Below are 18,883 nucleotides of genomic sequence, written 5' to 3' on the forward strand. Positions count from 1 at the left end.
TATTCGGTGATCTAATTTATTAAATTTGGCCAAATTCTTTGCTAATTAATTAATTATCCATACATAAATGTCATTGATGCTGGTTTGCTATACTTCTATAGTTTTTAATTCTTTTCAGCTATCACTTGCCAACTTGTATGCCTTTAATTATGGCAATAGATTTCTAAATATTATCGTAAAATTAGAGGTAATTGAGTTCGTATAATATTGTTAATTTTTTTTAATAGAGATATTCTTATTATTTGGTAGATACAAGTTTATGAAGTATTTTACGTTCACTAGTTCAGAGTTTTGGTAACAACAAAGCTAAGGTCTTGATCATACAACTAGTAAACCTATATATTTGTCTATCTCGAAACACAAATTTAAATATATATAAGAGTGATCGCATCTATTGACATATAATATCTGAACATAAAATCGAATGTTTGTGAATAAAAAAAAATCAGCTGCTCTAATGGAATACACTCTACCAACTATTGCAGACAAAAAAATTAATTACTAGATAATTCTAACATTAATTACCAGTTATAATATTAATCACAACATAATCAATTCGAAACACAATAATAACATTTTTTTAAAAACTTGGAAAGTGACTTTATATTATCATTATTTATTGGCTGATTAATTGAATTTACCAAAACTTATATATAAACTAGAGACAAATGCTATTGCCAATATTCACTTGGTGGCAAAAACTTGACCTTATATTATACCTAACACCTTTTCAATTTTAATTTTAATTTTTCAAAAAGACATTTAATTTTACCCAAAGGATGAATATAATCGAACAAGGGGGTGTCATATGAGTGAATTAACCTAAATTTCAATGGATTATAATGAATTAAAGTGGGTTGACCTCAGAAGCTAGCGTATGCAGAAAGGGGTCATCCGGTTCACGTGAATCCACATTTCCCATGTATGATATGTTTTATTTTTAAAAAATATATAATTAACTATAAATGTGTGAACCCAGACTAAACACATCAAATAATGCAATAATGATTAAGCGCACCTCTAGAGTGAGATTAGAAATTTAAATCTTACATCTATCTTGTTGTGTTTTTCTTTCTAAAATTATGTAGCACCACTCTAAGTGATAATTAATAGCACTTTACATACGAGTTAGATCTTTCAAAAATTTTAAGTTTTACAGTTTACACATTGAAATTCTAATATTGATTAAACCAAAAATGATCCTTGACAATAATTAATTAATAATAATAATTTTAAATATATTCTTTTAGCGACAAAATTTTTCTTGGTTGGAATTAATGGTTCAATATTAATAAACTATATTACTATTCCAAAATAAATAAAATAGAGATATCCATAAGGAACTAAAAATCTCTATCTATTCTTGTACCAATATTTAACTCAAACTTCACTAAATGAGCATTTAATCGTAAAAAAGAAAAACTACTTATAATTTTTAAAATTGAAATTGTATTTTGTTATATATTTTTTACTATAAATATTTAATACTTAAATGTAATCTTTTTTAAAATTATGAAATTTAATTGTTCCTCTCATAAATGAACTTTTTTTTTTAATTTTATATTTTAGAAAGGAAAAAGTAAATAAGCTTCGAGTGTTTGCACCAAGTCAATGTATACATGTCATATGTTTAAATATATAGTTCATTTCATTTCATCAAATCATGTAATAATAGAAATTGCATTAACTTAATATAAACACTCGATACGAATAAATTTTTTCCGATAAATACGTAAAACTAAAAAATAAAAAAAAAAGATGACGTTTTAACTTAATTTATAGTCCACACATCATACCAAATCTTCCAACACCACACAATGTACCTACTTAACAATCAAACACAAAAAAGTAATAAACCTAACTTAATTCTTTTTCCAAACTTCATCACTTTGTCAAACTGATGTTAACTAACCTATGTTTTCCGTTTAATTTATTGAGATTTCTTCACTCTTAATTAATACGAGTGAGAAAAAATTTATTGAAAGCGGCCGCTCCACGAGTGGATCATAAAAAATGGGTCCATATAACTATAATTATGGTAAAGTTTCTCCTAGTAAAAAAAAAATCCAAATATGATTTTAAAAAAAATTAAGAAATATACCTAACAATTTAAAGATTCAAGTTCTTAATTAGTTGAAAGTGTAAACACTCGAGGCGAATAATGAAATCTCACTGGTAGGAGTTAAATATTTGGCTACATTCTAGTCTGTAATATTATAGAATTTTATTAGATTTTGGCGTGTCCAAATACATATATATGAGATTAAAATTAGATTTAATTTGTTTTACATACATCGTATCAAAATAAACTTGCATGTATCTGGAATACATACACAAATCTCGTTCCTCTCCTTCGATCTCGCTCGCCACTATCCTATGTATTTAATATCTCAGATGTATCTAGTTCGATTCATATATATTTGGAATACATGTCTAACTCCCTCCATATCTCGTTGACCTCTCTTCCTATTTCTATGTATATGGTAGAAAAAATACATGTATATATTTAGATGAATCTTCCTAAATATGTGATATAAAACTCTTAATTAATAATAAATACGAAATTATTAAAAATTATAAATAGAATTAGTATATATAGTATAAATATATGTCTAATTAATAAGATAGTTTTTTCCGGTGGTTACGTCTTAATTGGATATTACGATGTTAATTAAATTATTGTATCTAACTATATTAGAACATGTTTTATATATAATATATGTCCAAGTTTAGCATATAAAATTTAAAGGTACTTTTTTACTTACCACATTAATTAAAAAACCTTATATTATACGTGTTGTATTCTTGTTGTGACGTTGATTTTTTGTTATCACGTCTAAAAATGATTTAAAAAATTAAATATAATCCATTGGATTTTTATAAACACATTGATCAAAAATAGTGTAACGATTTTATTTTGAGAAGTAGGTAGCATTAGTGGCAAATAGAGCTTTTCGATAAAAGTGCAATGAATATTCATTATATAAGTTATACATATAGTTAACGTAAGGATTTTTTTTTATCATCAATTAGATTATTATATAATAATGTCATTCGATTTATTTATGTAAAATTAACAATGTATAAAAGGTAAATTTTATTTTTTCGTTATCAAATATGGATGTGTTGAACAATTTAACTGATCGATAAACTTAAATTGAAGATAAAAAAGTATTTATCGTCCGAACAACTCCACTCGTCCGTTACGAAAAATAAGAGTTGGGGAAATATTATGTGACAGATGGGCCTAAAAAAGTTGCTCAAACACGTGTAGACTAGCTACCAGTTTGTTATGAAAATTTCTTCTATAAATATCAAAATCTCCATGCAAACTTAACACAAGCTATTTTTTCTTCTTCACTTGCTAAAATTGTATAATATTTTTTGTATTTTCATATACATAAATCTTACTAAAAAAAAAAAATCGCGAAAAATGGTCACCGTAGAGGAGGTTCGAAGGGCGCAACGTGCAAAGGGACCAGCTACTATCATGGCCATAGGCACGGCGACTCCTTCGAACTGTGTTGATCAAAGCACTTATCCTGATTATTATTTTCGAATCACTAATAGTGAACATATGACTGAGCTTAAGGAGAAATTTAAGCGCATGTGTAAGAAATATAGCTATTTTTTTTTAATTATTGTTTATCATATAGTATTATAACTGAAGTCTTGATAATTAGTTACACGTTTTTAGTGTGGATTATATATTTAAATAAGATATAATTACACATACCAAAACTATGTTTTGGCTATTGAAAATTAAATGGTGTTCCTAATTAATTGTATCACACATGATATACTTTCCTTGATCCTAACTAATTAAATATCAACATACAACAAAGATGAATTTTATGAGGTTTTCTCGATCGATTGATAAATATTCTTTTTTTGATTATTATTTTTCGTTTAACGCAGGTGATAAATCAATGATTAATAAGAGATATATGCATTTAACCGAAGAAATTTTAAAAGAAAACCCAAATATTTGTGAATACATGGCTCCTTCTTTGGATGCTAGGCAAGATATAGTGGTGGTTGAAGTGCCAAAACTTGGCAAAGAAGCAGCCCAAAAGGCCATTAAAGAATGGGGTCAGCCCAAGTCCAAGATCACCCATGTGGTCTTTTGCACCACTAGTGGGGTGGACATGCCTGGGGCTGACTACCAACTCACTAAGCTACTTGGACTTCGACCTTCGGTTAAGCGACTCATGATGTATCAACAAGGTTGCTTTGCTGGTGGGACCGTTATACGATTGGCAAAGGATTTAGCTGAAAACAACAAGGGTGCTCGAGTTCTTGTTGTTTGTTCAGAGATCACTGCAGTTACTTTTCGTGGTCCAAGTGATACTCACTTGGATAGTATGGTTGGACAAGCCCTTTTTGGTGATGGGGCAGCCGCAATGATTATAGGTTCAGATCCATTACCACAAGTTGAAAGGCCTTTATTTGAGCTCGTCTCTGCAGCCCAAACTCTACTCCCTGATAGCGAAGGTGCTATTGATGGTCACCTTCGCGAAGTTGGGCTAACATTTCACTTACTCAAGGATGTTCCTGGATTGATCTCGAAAAACATTGAAAAGAGTTTGATAGAAGCATTCCAACCATTAGGCATTTCTGATTGGAATTCTATCTTTTGGATCGCGCACCCTGGTGGGCCGGCGATTCTAGATCAAGTTGAACTAAAACTGAGCCTAAAGCCCGAAAAACTTCGGGCTACTAGGCAAGTTTTAAGTGACTATGGAAATATGTCTAGTGCTTGTGTTCTATTTATTTTAGATGAAATGAGAAAGGCCTCATCCAAAGAAGGGCTTAGTACCACAGGTGAAGGCCTTGATTGGGGTGTACTTTTTGGATTTGGGCCTGGGCTTACAGTTGAGACTGTTGTGCTCCATAGTGTGTCTACTTAGTATATATAATATTAAAGGGGGTTATTAATTAAATTGATTATCTATGTAATCTTATATTATATTTCTCATATTTGGTGTATCATGTATTTGTTTTGTTTTCAATTGGACTTTTGTAATGCATAATGTGTGTAAAAAAAGTTCATGTCCCCTTAATCTCTTGTCTTTCTTGATATTATTTTTTGTCCATAGCAGAGTTTCTAAAATCTAGCTTAAAAGATAAGTTGTTAAATTAAGAGGAGATAATTTAACTGAATGATACGTTTCTATATTTTGTTAATAAGAAGTATATATTAATTGGCTCCCACTCGAGACATAAACAAAGATATGGATATTTTTCATGAATTTTTATACATTTTCTATTTCATTATATGATACTGTTTGACTTGATACAAAATTTAAAAAAAAAAAAAAGAACTTGGAAATTAGATTTGTGGTCTAAAATACAACTTAAGTATTTATGTAGCAATAAATCAGTTTATTAAATGTAAAAAAAAATAATGTTTGATTCTTTTTAATTATAAAAATGTAATAGTCTTTTTTAATTAAAAAAAGTATGTTATATAAGCTTAGAAAGAGGGAGTGTGGTTTAACTTTTAGCCCATATATAGTTACTCAATTTAGTCCACTTTTACTTGTCCGCTTAAATAAAAATCAATCACCAAATTCGAAAAACCAAAAGCTAATTTATTATTTTATATTCTATTCGTTTCACAAAGAATGATTTGATTTGACTTGGCACGGAGTTTAAGAAAATAAAGAAGATTTTTGAATCTTATAGTCCTAAATTAAAATTATGTCAAATGTATAAAATTGTCATTTGATCTTGTGGACTTAAACGTGCCAAGTGGAAAACTGAAATTAAAATTTTACAAAAAAAGAAAGGAGATCATTCTTTTTGAATTGGAAGGAATAGTTTATACATATAATTTATCTCGAATACTCCTAAAAATTATGCATAATTGATCATTGCGTGAGATTATTATTATAAATAATGATAAAGTAAAATTATTATTTTATATCATTTCTTAAAAAGTATTGTGACGAAAATTATTAATAAATAAAAATGAACGGAGAAAATATATATAAATAAGATTAATGGATAACTTCAACCTTAGCCCACACGAAAATTAAGTCTAGTACGGTCTAATTTAGTACCACACATTTGCCCCTAACATGGATTACATTTTATTGGATATAATATCCTTAATAGTACTAAATATATTGGGTCTACCTTATTTATAAGATGAAATAAATAACTATATAATAAGATATCTTATGAGATTATTTTAAATAATGAAAATTATTAAAGTTCTTTACATGAATGAAGGTATATAATGGTTAAAAAGATATTTAAAAATAAAATTTCAAAATCTAATGAGAGAGAGTGAAATGCTAGCTAATATGTCTTCAATCAACACGCTCCATGACACACAAATTTATGATAGGTTCTATATATATTTAATTTAAGATTTCGCTTTTAGTTCAAACTATATATTATCTATTAATATCTTATACGTTTTATTTTGAATGAGATTATGATTTTAGATTTGAATTCGTCTTTCATAGGTACCTGATGGAATAGAAAATAACAAAGGGAATATTGATGTGGCAAGCACAAGTCCGCCAAGTGTGGTTAAAGCATATTGCGAGCAATATGAAAGAGATTTTGTAAATTTTCTAAAGTATCGCTCGAAATAATTAGTAGATGCTGGATGTATGATATTAACCATATTGGGAAGAAAAAACGAAGAACGCTTTAGCAAAGGAGCTTGCTACCTATTAGAGCCTATGGCGAGGGCTCTTAGAGAGTAATTGGTTGTAGATGTAGAAACTTAAACTTGTCGATTACAATATAACATACCATTCGTTTTACCTTTAGAGATGAGTGATCGATTGTGTAGTGTGGAGTGTATTTAGAAAATATAAACGGAGGATATGTATTGTTAGGTTTCATTTGTATGAAAAGATGATCAGTGTTGATTTTATAGAGTTTTAAATGTTTCCTTTAAGGAAAGAATAACCAAATATTGAGAAGAATTATATTTTTTTTTCCGAAAAAAGTTAAAATTTTTATGATAATACTTTGACTTTCTTTTAAGAGAAAAAAATAAAACTTAAATACGTCCACCATTATCAACTTTTGTCGTTGCCGCAACGATAATTAATCATTATTGAGTATTGACAATCACCACCATCTACCATCACCACATATTGCTAACCATCATCATTAGCTCTATCACTATCATCCACCACAACTAATCAACTTCTACCATCAACCATTACTGCCACATATATAACACCGCTATTAGCTTGCAACATCACCACCTACAATCAGTATTGCTACTCGCTAGCCATCATCATTATCAACCATCATATACTTTTTTATAAAAATATTCTTTTGATATGTTTAGATTAATTTAGTGTTTAATTAATTTTGTTTTATATTTTTTAATTTTTAAATAAAAATAAGTTTTATGCACTCAATTGTTAAAATAAACCGTCTTTAACTATTTAATATTTAGAAGTGTATTCAGATTAATCAATAAATAATCTATTCAAATAATAAAGAAGGATAACTTCCTCCTTTAAATCCCATAAATTTTCCATACATTTCGTGTACTTAAACTCACCTGTCTCATGTTCCATTCTTTTAGGAAATTAATAACCACCCAAATAAATAAATAAATAAAATTTAAATATAAAATAAATTTCATCCTCCTTTTACATGTACAATATAATAATTAATCACTAAAAGTGATTTTCTTTTTCTGTGTATGAAACAATTTCTTCCACATTCCATCCTTTGTGAAAATGGCCTTCAGAATGGTAAGGGAAAAAAATTCATTACTATTCTTTTTTTGTTTTTTTGAGATAATTAAAATCGAGATATAATTACGAGCATGTATTATAGTTGGAATTACTATATTTTTAAAATTTCGAAAATTAAATTTGTGATGTCTTATTGTTGGAATTACTAGATATTTGATTTTCAATCTATGATCTCGATATCGATTAGAAAGATCAGATCGAGTTATTTGTTTAATTGAGATCTTATAATATTCTCTGATCCCAATTGTATTTTGGTTACCAATATAGAATATTATTGTTTTTTTTTTTAAATATTGACGTTAACTTTTGTATTTATTATTATTGTCTTCAATGTTATGACAGAGGTATTTGAAATCCATGACGAATGCCTTCGTAACGAATCGATCGTTTGCTTCTTCTACTGCTCCAAGATTTTCCTCTAGGGGTGGTTCTACCTATGTCAACCCTAAGAAGTTCGTTTCTTCTACTTTTTTAAGATTATAAATTTCATATTCCGAAAAAATATCTATAAAAAATATTATTTGAGTAAATAACTTTAAAAAAATTTTACGATTTGCCAAATACGTTTTTGATCCATGTCATTTTAATGTGTAACATTTACTCTTTTATCTTTGACATAGTAATATATATACATCAACAAGTCATCTTTACATTTATCACAGATAACATATCTTATTTTTAAGATTATAAATCTCACATTTTAAAGAATCTTATACGTAGATATTTTTTAGGTGAACCTGATTGAGTAAATACTTCTTTTAGTTATAAATAAGACATAAATAGACATTTGTGTTCTTCAATTTTGAGTGTGTAACAAGTAGAGCACACTTAAAACTTGCATAAAAACTGAATATATAGACACATGCATCCTACGTGACATAATACATGTAAGACGCTACGTATGACACAAATTTCCATGTAGCATACCACGTAGGATGCATATGTGTATTTTTTCAATTTTATACAAGTTAAAATGCCTACTTATGCACTATCAAAATTAAGTTGGAGAACGTAGATATCAGCTGAGATCAAATTAAAAGATATGTTTATGAGTTATACATATAAATAATGTTTTAAGTTGTCTACACTACCTATATTATTTTACTAGATGTATCTATATAAGTAACATGATTGTATAAATATACTATCAGTACATAAAACTTAAACTCGATATCTGATCATTTGAAAGGTTGTCAATGACCAATGGGGATATGGCACCAGTGTATGTATTGGGTGGAACATTATCACTGGCAATAGGACTATGCATTTTCACAATGAAACAACAATTATTTCATGGTCCTGGAGTTTTTGTTACCAAAAAAAAGAGAGAAAATATTGCTGAAGTTGATTTTCCAGATGCAATGGCTAGTTCTGGTACTAAGTATATTGACAAATCTGTCTTGAGGAAATTTGGAAGAATTCAAGAGCCTATTAATTCTCAATATGATATTGATCCTTACACAAGGTATATTTACTTACTCTTTTTACCTTTTCGCGAAAATTACGTTTTATGTCTATTTCTGAAAATACTTACGCTATATATGTAGTCGATACTTTATGTTTAGACTCGTATTTGTGTATGAACATCTTTTATACACTTTATATGTACTATACATATCAGTACTTGCATAAATCCTACTAGTTTAGGAGTTAATTGTTTAGATATATTCAAATTTGTGATATTACATATTTTACCAAATTTTGGTGCCTCCTGTCTCCAGATATGTTTAGATACATGTATCTCAAATAGATAGTGTCAAATTTAGGTGTAATTTATTCTAGATACTTGCATCCAAGTAGATTCGTATGTATCTTTCATACATAGCAAATCTCGCTCCTTCCCTCGCCTCTCTTTCATCTCGCTTGCCACATATACATGCAAATCACTCTAGATACATATAGATACATGTATCTAGTATGTATCGAGTGTGATTCATATGCATTTAGGATACATATATACAAATCTCACTTGTCTTCCACCCCAATCTCGCTCATCTCTCTCATATCTTTTTATGTATCTAGTAGCAAAAATACATGTTTCTAAGCGTAAGATACACATGAAACTCTTATATATATATATATATATATATATATATGTATGTATGTATGTATGTATATATATTGTATCTAGTGTGTATTGAGTGTAATTCATATGCATTTGGGATACATATAAATCTCACTTGTCTTCCTCCCCAATCTTGGTCGTCTCTCTCCCTAATTTTTGTGTATTTAGTAACAAAAATACATGTATCTAAGTATAAGAGACACATAAAACTCCTATTGAGCTACATACAAAAATAACAACCTATTATAGTCCCGAAAGCAGGATCTTGAAAAAAGAATAAAATGTACACATACCTTTTCATTTTCTTATATAGAGAAACTGATTTCGAAAAACTGTCAACTACTTACGATGACACATTTAACAATACATAAATGTTATGTAGGTACTCATTATTCTTATTGTGAATAAATTTTTCAATCAGAAATTTATCAAGTTTAGTACTAGCTAGGTACATTTTTACTACATTATCTATTTTGGTCCAAACAACCCCTATTCATGTAAAGGTAAAGATAAGATCTCCGTATATTTTGTTCTCATCAAGTTTTATTTGTATAATTATTCTGAATATGTTTGTGATATATACTTTGGTCCATCAATCCTTCTAATCCTTTAAATGTTTAATTAAATTTGTTTATTTATTTATGGCAGGCCAAGAAAAATTGAGTCCTTGAAATCAGTTGGAGTTTAAGTCAAAAATGGAAAGCCCATTGTGAAAATAGATTTCACTTTTTCCTAATTTAGTTTTATTTACTCCCATGGCACAATAATAAATTATTTGTTGTTAATAAGGTGCCACAAATTTGAGGAGAATAGTTTTTTTTTTTTTTTTTACTTCAATAGATTCCTTTTTTATTTTTATTTCATTTGATTAAGCATGTAATTCAACTTTTTACTTGAAATTGTGGGCTCCGTTTTACGTTTGCAATTTATTTCATTCGTTTTTTCATTTGAAATTTTTTATGCCTCTTAAATTATGATTGACATGAATATTCCACAACGATAATCATATTAATTGGTATATAATCATAAATCTTGAAAATAATCTGAAATAAGTAATTGAAGATAAAACATGTTAACCAATTGCTATAAAAAATTAATATTATTGGGCTCATCCACAACAGGGTATATATATATATATATATGTGAATTTAAACAAAGTATATAAGATAAATATGATGAGGATATATGAATTGAAAATATATATTGATAATTGAAATTGAACTTTATTAATGAAAATCATTCTTTTATTTAATTAAACATCAACAAAGCTCACAACATAAAAGCTTATTGAGGAAACACATAATGTTTTCCCTAATAAAACATTATTATTATTGAAAATTTATCATTAGTGACAATTATCATGACATGCTTGTTGAGAAGGATAGCATTTATTTGGTTGAACCAATTCACAACACCATCGACTTGATGGTTCAAAAGCCCTAAAGCATGGATTGGAATCTTTTACCTCGACACGAATACGTTCATCGCCTGCATTTCATAAAAAAAAGACATATAAGATCGGTTAAGTTTTATATGCTAATAATTCATAATAATGTAAAAGTATAAAAATGAATGTGAACATACATTGATGGAGAGGTAACAAAGAAAAGAAAATTAAGCAAAGTAGCAAAATTGATGAAAAGGAGAATTTTGTAGTAGCCATGAAAAATATGGTTTAATATTCAAAACTAAAAAGATGGTGAAAAATATATATGAAATTGTCCAAAATATATAGCCATTGCAATTACTTGATTTTGGTAAAATGATGCAAACTAATGATTAATTAATCAAGTTATTTCCAAATCTATACATCCATAGAATGAAGGATATAAAACAAATTGGGCAAAAAAATTATTATATGCTACTTAATCATTCATCATTTTTATAAATTATTTAATTTCCTAAAATAACTCTTCCCTTTCCTTTTACTACTAACCTCATTAATATATTTTAATCTATTTTCCTAATTAATTGCAAGGTGTATTTTAGTTTTTGATGCAATAATGAATAATACATGTTTGTATATGTGTATTTTAAGTGAAGTTACATTCGTGCTATAATTAAATTTTGATAGGTTAAAATGAGATGAGTCTATAAAATAAATAGATATAAACTGAAATTGATTAATTAAAATGTAGGTCATTATTACCTAAGTCGCTTAATTCTTATTAAATTTTATTTCTTTGTTTGTTTATTTTATATTTTCTTAGTATCTAAAAAAAATTATGTTTTTCTTTATTTTGGAAATTTATAGCATATCAATTTTTTTTTTTGTAAAAAAAAATAAAATTAAAAGTACTTTGACAAGATTTAATTTATCATGGGTCAATTAAATGTGTTGAGCAAACTTAAATGGCTTATAATGTAATTGTTGAGATCTCTCCACCCTTAATTAGGGTGATTCGAGCCTCTGAAAATGACAAAAATATCATATTGGGAGCATCATCTCAATAAATGAACTTGCAAATGCACGAATTTAATCGATCTTATGTTATATAAACATTAAAATAAAAAAAAGAGGATAGGGGTTGAGAGGTATGTTAATTCTCCTTATTTTTTTCTTTATTGATAAATAAATACCATTTTAGCTATCAACTTTCCTCCTTTACATTAACAAACCCTATTATAACACTCCATCTAATTGATATACTTAATAACTTTCTTGTAAAGTATCCAAAAAAAAAAAATACAACAAAATTACAATCATGAAAATTCATGACATTTTCCCCTATCACACAATCGAATATAAAACCAAACCCCCTAAAGACATGATACAATAAAATTCGTCTTTGTTCAGTGTTGGTGTTGTTCATGACTATGACAGTTCGTCACGATTGATTCTAGATGGTAAAGTTTCCGCCCCCTTCAACATTATTTTGAAGAGTAATCCAAAGCAAAGAAACAGTAATAGCAATAAGTCCTGACCATATATATATAATAGTTGAGACTCTTCCTTTTCTTCCCATCAATCCTTTAGCAAATGGATATAAATGTGATAATACCCAAAAGCTAAAGAATACACCACCAAATAGCCTGTTCCATTGTGGTATAACACTGTATATTGTTCTTGATATGCCAATAACAAGTGCCATTATGTTAACAACCATAATGGTTAATGGAAGTATAAAAAGACTAGTCCATTTGACAACATATAAATCAGCATATATGTCATCTTCATCTTCAGCAGCAGACTTAGATGTCAATGTAAATGAAATCTCAACACCAGCTATAACTTTCAAGAGTCCTTGTATGACAGCAGCAAAGTGAGCACTCGTGCCACCGATGAGCCAAAATTGTTCATTACGCCATAGTTCCTCAAGGGCTATACCAGACCATTTGACTTCAAGGAGGGAAATGAGGACAAGAGTGACGGTGATAAGTAAGAGGTACGAAAGAAAGAAGACGTTGAGGTTTTGTACAATGAATTGGCCAGTGAAGAGACAGAAGGCTGGGATGAAACAGTAGACAACAAGGAATATTGACGTGAAAGGATAAACACCAACGTTGAAGTAGGCAATGCGTTGTAAGAACTTGAGACGAGGGCTTGCAAGGATGGGATTGTTACGAGAGTAGAAGATCTCAACTGAACCAGTTGCCCAACGCAGAACCTGATGTAAACGATCAGTCAGGTTTATAGGTGCAGTCCCACGGAATGCATCTCTTTTTGTAATGCAGTAGACTGATCGCCATCCACGATTGTGCATTCTGTATCCTGTCACCACATCCTCTGTCACTGATCCATAAATCCATCCTATTCTATCTCCCCATTCTGTTTTGTCCTCAAACCTTTCAATCATAAACACATTAGTAAGTCAGATAAAAATCCTAAGACAAACAAATTGAAACGGAAGGAGCAGAATTCTATAAAGGGTACCAGCAAGAGATGACTGCAATTGCCTCAGCTACAGTAGGTGCATCTAGAGGAGGACGCGGGATGAGCAAGGCACCAGGTGGCCTTCCATTTTTAACAGTGATGTGATCGGCTAGAGGTCGGCCTTGAAACTCAGCCACCGCGATAGATTCAACAAACATTGTGGAATTTCCAAATTGCTTTGGCAAGTCCAAGTCAGGATGTCCTGTTAAAGGTTGTGAATCATCGTCTAGTTCTGATGGCAACGCAACATTAGCTTGTTTCTTGTTTTTTCCAAGGAAGCCGGTGTACTCATTAGCTCGAGGTGGGTGGAATCCGTAGAGTGCATAGCGCCTAAACATACATCCTGTCCCGACGTATACAGGACCTTGTAGACCATCCAAAGCTCTCATATTTCCTGTTATCATAACATATTAGATTTTAATGCTAAAACACATTGTGATACTTGGAAAGTTAAGACATTTCTTACCATCAAAAAACACTGTGTTATGATTAGCATATCTATCAGATGGATCAATTCCTTCGAATCTTTGAGGGAATTGTAGGTAGCAAATACGATCACCACCACGATCCATCATGTAACACATACCCTCTTGAATGGCCATGGAGTTGTAGACGTAATGATCACAATCCAAGTTGAGTATGAACGGTCCATTTGAAAGAATTGCAGAAGCTCTTACCAAAGCATTCATAGCTCCTGCCTTCTTGTTATGATCATAACCTGGACGCTTCTCACGAGAGACATATGCAAACATGGGAAGTCGGATGTCAATACCAGTGAAGTCTAATTGCTTCTCATTGGGACCTCCCATTATTGGATCATTTACCGGCACCTTGCTCATTATCTGCAACGATAACATAAGTACTATATGTCAAAAATTGGAAAACAAATAGGCGTAATACATAAACAGACACTCAAAGCACTCCAACTTTGAACATGCATATCTAGACACCTCAACTCGAGTGTCCACGAAACACAATGGGGACGAGTTGGGATGTTTAGTTGTCAGTTGAGACCAAGTTTGAGTGTTTTGTTAATGTATTACGCCAAACAAATATATCAATAACAAGTTCATGATAACGATTACTGTACTTGCAATATCCCAGCGTGGTCTCCTTTTTTATGATCAGCCATAGGCTCATACCATGTGCCAGGCCAATGTGTGCCATCAGCCATCCAAGTTGCCTTTTGAAACTTGAAATCTTCGGGAACACTCCCTCCGTTGTTCTCCTTTGCAAGTGCCTTTTCCTTTTTTTCTTCTTTCGAGTTATGCATCTCACATCTTTTGCGTATGACATCTGGTAGACCGTTGATCCTAACCTTGAATTCATCATACTCCCTCTTGATCCAACGTCGATCCTTCACAAAATCAGGACGTTTCTTGTTTTTCGTTGGATCTGTCTTCTGACTGAAGTAACTGTCTGGATTTCTTGGCTCAATGTTATGTTTTCGACAAAATGGCACCCAAAGCTTTGGTAAACAATACAAAATGCTAGTATTAGTACTAATACAACACTGTCTAAAAATTGGTAACGAACTGTCTAACTACACACACCCTCGGTGTATATAACGTAAATCCAGTCGTAATTGAGATAGACAAGTCGAAAACAAACTAACCTGACCAAAGATCACAGCCTCAGCCATAGCTTCAAAGTTAAAGATAGCACCACCATCATCAGATATGTAAATAGATATTTTCTCAACAGGATATTCGACAGCAAGAATCGAAAGTATAGTATTAGCAGTGACAAGAGGAGGCTCTTTATCAGGATCAGCTGTAGAAATGAACACATCAACTCCTGGTAGATCAGATCTACCATGAGGGTTAGTAGGAGACGGTGTTTCGAATTTTTCTTTCAGTGCAGCTAAATCAGCTGATCTGTTTATAGGATTGAATTTCGGAAGGATATCAAGTAACCATGAAAATGCAAACCATAATTCACATACTATCGATACTCCCCATAGCCACATTGCATCTGGATTTGGATTACTTATACGCCACGTCAAGAAGAAAATTAACACCACTAACCGAATCACAATAAGCAATCTGCAAAATGAACAAAAAAAAAAAATCTGTGATTTATAAAAACACAAACATAGTACTATATGCTTTCAACCAGTAATCAGAGCCAGGATTTTCACGTCTAGTTCTGATGAACCCCTCGATCCTACCTGACTTTCAAGAATATCAATACTATAAATGCACGAATAAATGTGATGTACGAAGAAAAATATTCGAACCTGTAGGGGCTAATGATCTCAGGAGGGACTTTACTTTTTCTAGTAAGTGGTTTCCATGGTTTATCCATAAAATCAGACATACTCATTCCAGTATCATGATCATATGAATCATCATCTTGTTGCCAAAATGCATTTCCAATACCATATTTTCCTTTAGTTTCGAAAAGCCAACGATTATGATCAAAATCTTGAGTTTGGCTCCTTAGTAACATTGATTTATTATTATTCGATTTCAATACAGACACTCGACGATCCAAACCAGAGGTATTATCCCCTCTTGCACCACCGTCATCATCTTCACCTCCACGACTACTCACTCTCCTTTGGGACTCTGTCCTGAATCTCGACGAGCCATATGGTCCTGGACCATCTGGCTTGTCACCACTAGCATCGTCCCCTGGTTGATTATCAGGGGTCGGTGGCATCATAACTGTATAATTTATATAATCATTTTGATTATCTCCCGGGACATCCAAATCATCGTCCCGGGATAAACTCACCACACGTCCACTGGACGTGCGTCGTGAGAATTTAACCGCCTGTGGTGGACGATTCGGATCTGATTTTCTTGGATTCGAAGAAGTAGCCATTGCAAATATTCTTCAATTTTTTAAGAAAATTATTTCAAGAAAAAGTTTGTATTTACATCTTCATGGCTTTTACATGCAAATGATTTATCACAAACATAAAAAATATGCACTATTTCCTATACATTTAATTTTATGTTTTACAAATGAACAGTGCATTGTTGATATTCCTAAAATTATATGTTACTTGATTTTCAGTGGTTTCAAAGTTACTTATCAGTTTTCAACAAACATCACTCCATATTTTACTCTTAGCCTCTTCTTCTCTCCATATATAAATTTATTTACGACGATAAATTAATAGATGCATGACATATGTTTATACAAAAGCTTTTATGGCTTAATCATTGTATTAACGAAACATCTAACATGTTAAATCATTACTTCCTCAGTTTCATATTAGTTATCTCTAACATGTTAAATCATTACTTCCTCGGTTTCATATTAGTTATCTTACTTTTTCCTTTACTAGTTTCCGTGCACGCGCGTTGCGCGTGTAATCCATGAGTGTATTATTTCTTAAAAGATAATACTACTAAATAATAAAATATATTTAATTGAGATTTTTTACTTTGTTTTACTACTAATTGTGACACTCCAATTTTCTGACCTTCAAGTGAATGCATCGAGATAATAATATGAGAAATTAATAAAATAAACTTTGTTTGTAATTCAAAAAATAAGTTTGCAAAGCTAAAAGGAAAAATAACAACTATCTAAATTAAATTTCTTGATAGTTCCGTTTTGTTGGTAGAATAATGCTAGATAGTGTAAGATTAACTTTGAGTGAAGGAAAACAAAACCTTTTAACTTTTTTAATGAATGTGTTTTAAGTATTGTATTAAATTTTTATCCACAAACACTTTAAACTAATTAGTTAACTATAAATATTTAAAACTAAGATGTAAAAAGTTTTATCATTTATATTTTAAAAATCAGGATATTTATGAATAACTACTATTTTATATAAAATTTAATTCTGTCATACATAACTTCTTAAAGATGAAAATTAATGTATATGTAAAAATTATAAGTACGGAGAAAAGAAAAAAAAAAGGTACACATGAGCAAGATAATTAGGCATTTCATTTTGTTTGTCTCTATAGTGAAACTGAACATTTGAGCATACAAAATACAAATATGAATTTAGAGCAACTTGCTAATAAAACAAGAATTCAACTATATGAAGAGAGACAAAAAAGTCTTATTATAATTCTTACTACAAATAAGTATAAAACTAACACATCAAGCTCCGATGCTTCAGTAATTGAATTCTCATCCATTCTCCTAACTGCATAAGGGAATCTCACAACTTTCACCTCAAATTGTGACATTATTTCACATGTTTAGAATTCCTACATACAAGAATTGTAGGAGTAGTAAATAAAAGTTCTTCTTGAAAAAGTTAAATTTATAGAACAAAATTATGGAAACATGAAAAGTCACATGAATTATTGTTAAAATAAATATAAAAAAGATAGAGATGAAATTTAATTTAAAGATACATGAATCTACTTTAATTTCTTGATAATTACTCATTTTTATTTTTATTTACATTTATGTTAGAAATTTGAAAGGTCAAGATTATGTAATGAGAATAAGAAGATTATATATATTTAAATTATATAAGTTTTAATTTATTAGAGGGGCAAAATGGTAATTCAACTTTTAAGTTTTGAGCTTCATGCTTATAATAATATATGATTAGCTCTTTAAGAAATCATAAACAAGACCGATAATTTTATAAATTTATCTCTTAAGATTCTTTTTAAAAAATTTATGAACTGGTTTACACTTTCAAAAAAATTAATAAATTATAAAGGTTAAATTGGAAAAAAAATTTAATCAATTCTTCTTTGTGTGATAAATTGTCAAAGTAATTTGGAATAACTATTTATAGTAATATGGACAACTATAAATAATATGGAACCAAAAAAAAAAAAAAAACTTATGTAACTCACTTTTTTTTATATTTGTGCAAAAAAATTAAAATCTATGTATTTCAAAAGTCTTTAACTAATCTAACATAAATATTTCTAAATTTTATGTCAATCAAATGATGTCACGTAAAATGAGATATAAGGGTTAGCTAGAATAATCGATTCTAATATAAACTAATCTAAGCTAACATTTGTCTTTCTTAAATTTTATGTCAAATCAAATAGTAACATGAAGAGTTAATTAGAATAATAACCTATTCCAATATAACTAATCCGACATAACCTAATCCTAGCAAAACTTGTTATCAAACCAAACGACTCTTTATACTTTCCTGTAAAGAACATCATTCACTTAGGAGTTGTTTGGTTTGGAGATCACATGTAGTTGGTTGTCTCATCATATATATACGAGATAATCGATTCATCATTATAATACAAA

General features: G+C 29.8%; 2 protein-coding genes and 1 pseudogene across 2 annotated transcripts; 2 read left to right on the forward strand and 1 right to left on the reverse strand.

Moving 5' to 3' along the window:
- Nucleotides 1-3,310: 3,310 nt before the first annotated feature.
- On the forward strand, nucleotides 3,311-5,063 carry LOC107020692 (chalcone synthase 2). The gene is made up of 2 exons (XM_015221148.2): nucleotides 3,311-3,611; nucleotides 3,919-5,063. Exons 1-2 carry the CDS (start codon nucleotides 3,434-3,436, stop codon nucleotides 4,908-4,910), a joined length of 1,170 nt encoding a protein of 389 aa, XP_015076634.1. The 5' UTR covers nucleotides 3,311-3,433; the 3' UTR covers nucleotides 4,911-5,063.
- Nucleotides 5,064-7,669: 2,606 nt separating this feature from the next.
- Nucleotides 7,670-10,733, forward strand: LOC107020155 (annotated as a pseudogene).
- Nucleotides 10,734-12,332: 1,599 nt separating this feature from the next.
- Nucleotides 12,333-16,507, reverse strand: LOC107019921 (cellulose synthase-like protein D1). Its single transcript, XM_015220281.2, has 6 exons — nucleotides 15,918-16,507; nucleotides 15,294-15,723; nucleotides 14,769-15,146; nucleotides 14,145-14,520; nucleotides 13,679-14,072; nucleotides 12,333-13,590 (listed from the first exon to the last, which is right to left on the reverse strand). Exons 1-6 carry the CDS (start codon nucleotides 16,505-16,507, stop codon nucleotides 12,645-12,647), a joined length of 3,114 nt encoding a protein of 1,037 aa, XP_015075767.1. The 3' UTR covers nucleotides 12,333-12,644.
- Between the last annotated feature and the right edge of the window lie 2,376 nt (nucleotides 16,508-18,883).

The sequence above is a fragment of the Solanum pennellii genome, chromosome 5 (assembly GCF_001406875.1).
Source record: "Solanum pennellii chromosome 5, SPENNV200".
Lineage (NCBI taxonomy): Eukaryota > Viridiplantae > Streptophyta > Magnoliopsida > Solanales > Solanaceae > Solanum > Solanum pennellii.

What these genes read in the sequence shown, in the direction of transcription:
- LOC107020692 (XM_015221148.2), top strand. Translation starts at nt 3,434, where the DNA reads ATGGTCACCGTAGAGGAGGTTCGAAGGGCGCAACGTGCAAAGGGACCA. An exon ending in GGAGAAATTTAAGCGCATGT is followed by an intron (nt 3,612 to 3,918) that starts GTAAGAAATATA and finishes CGTTTAACGCAG; the next exon opens with GTGATAAATCAATGATTAAT.
- LOC107019921 (XM_015220281.2), bottom strand. Translation starts at nt 16,507, where the DNA reads ATGGCTACTTCTTCGAATCCAAGAAAATCAGATCCGAATCGTCCACCA. An exon ending in ACCACGCTGGGATATTGCAA is followed by an intron (nt 14,521 to 14,768) that starts GTACAGTAATCG and finishes TTATCGTTGCAG; the next exon opens with ATAATGAGCAAGGTGCCGGT. An exon ending in TAACACAGTGTTTTTTGATG is followed by an intron (nt 14,073 to 14,144) that starts GTAAGAAATGTC and finishes TTATGATAACAG; the next exon opens with GAAATATGAGAGCTTTGGAT.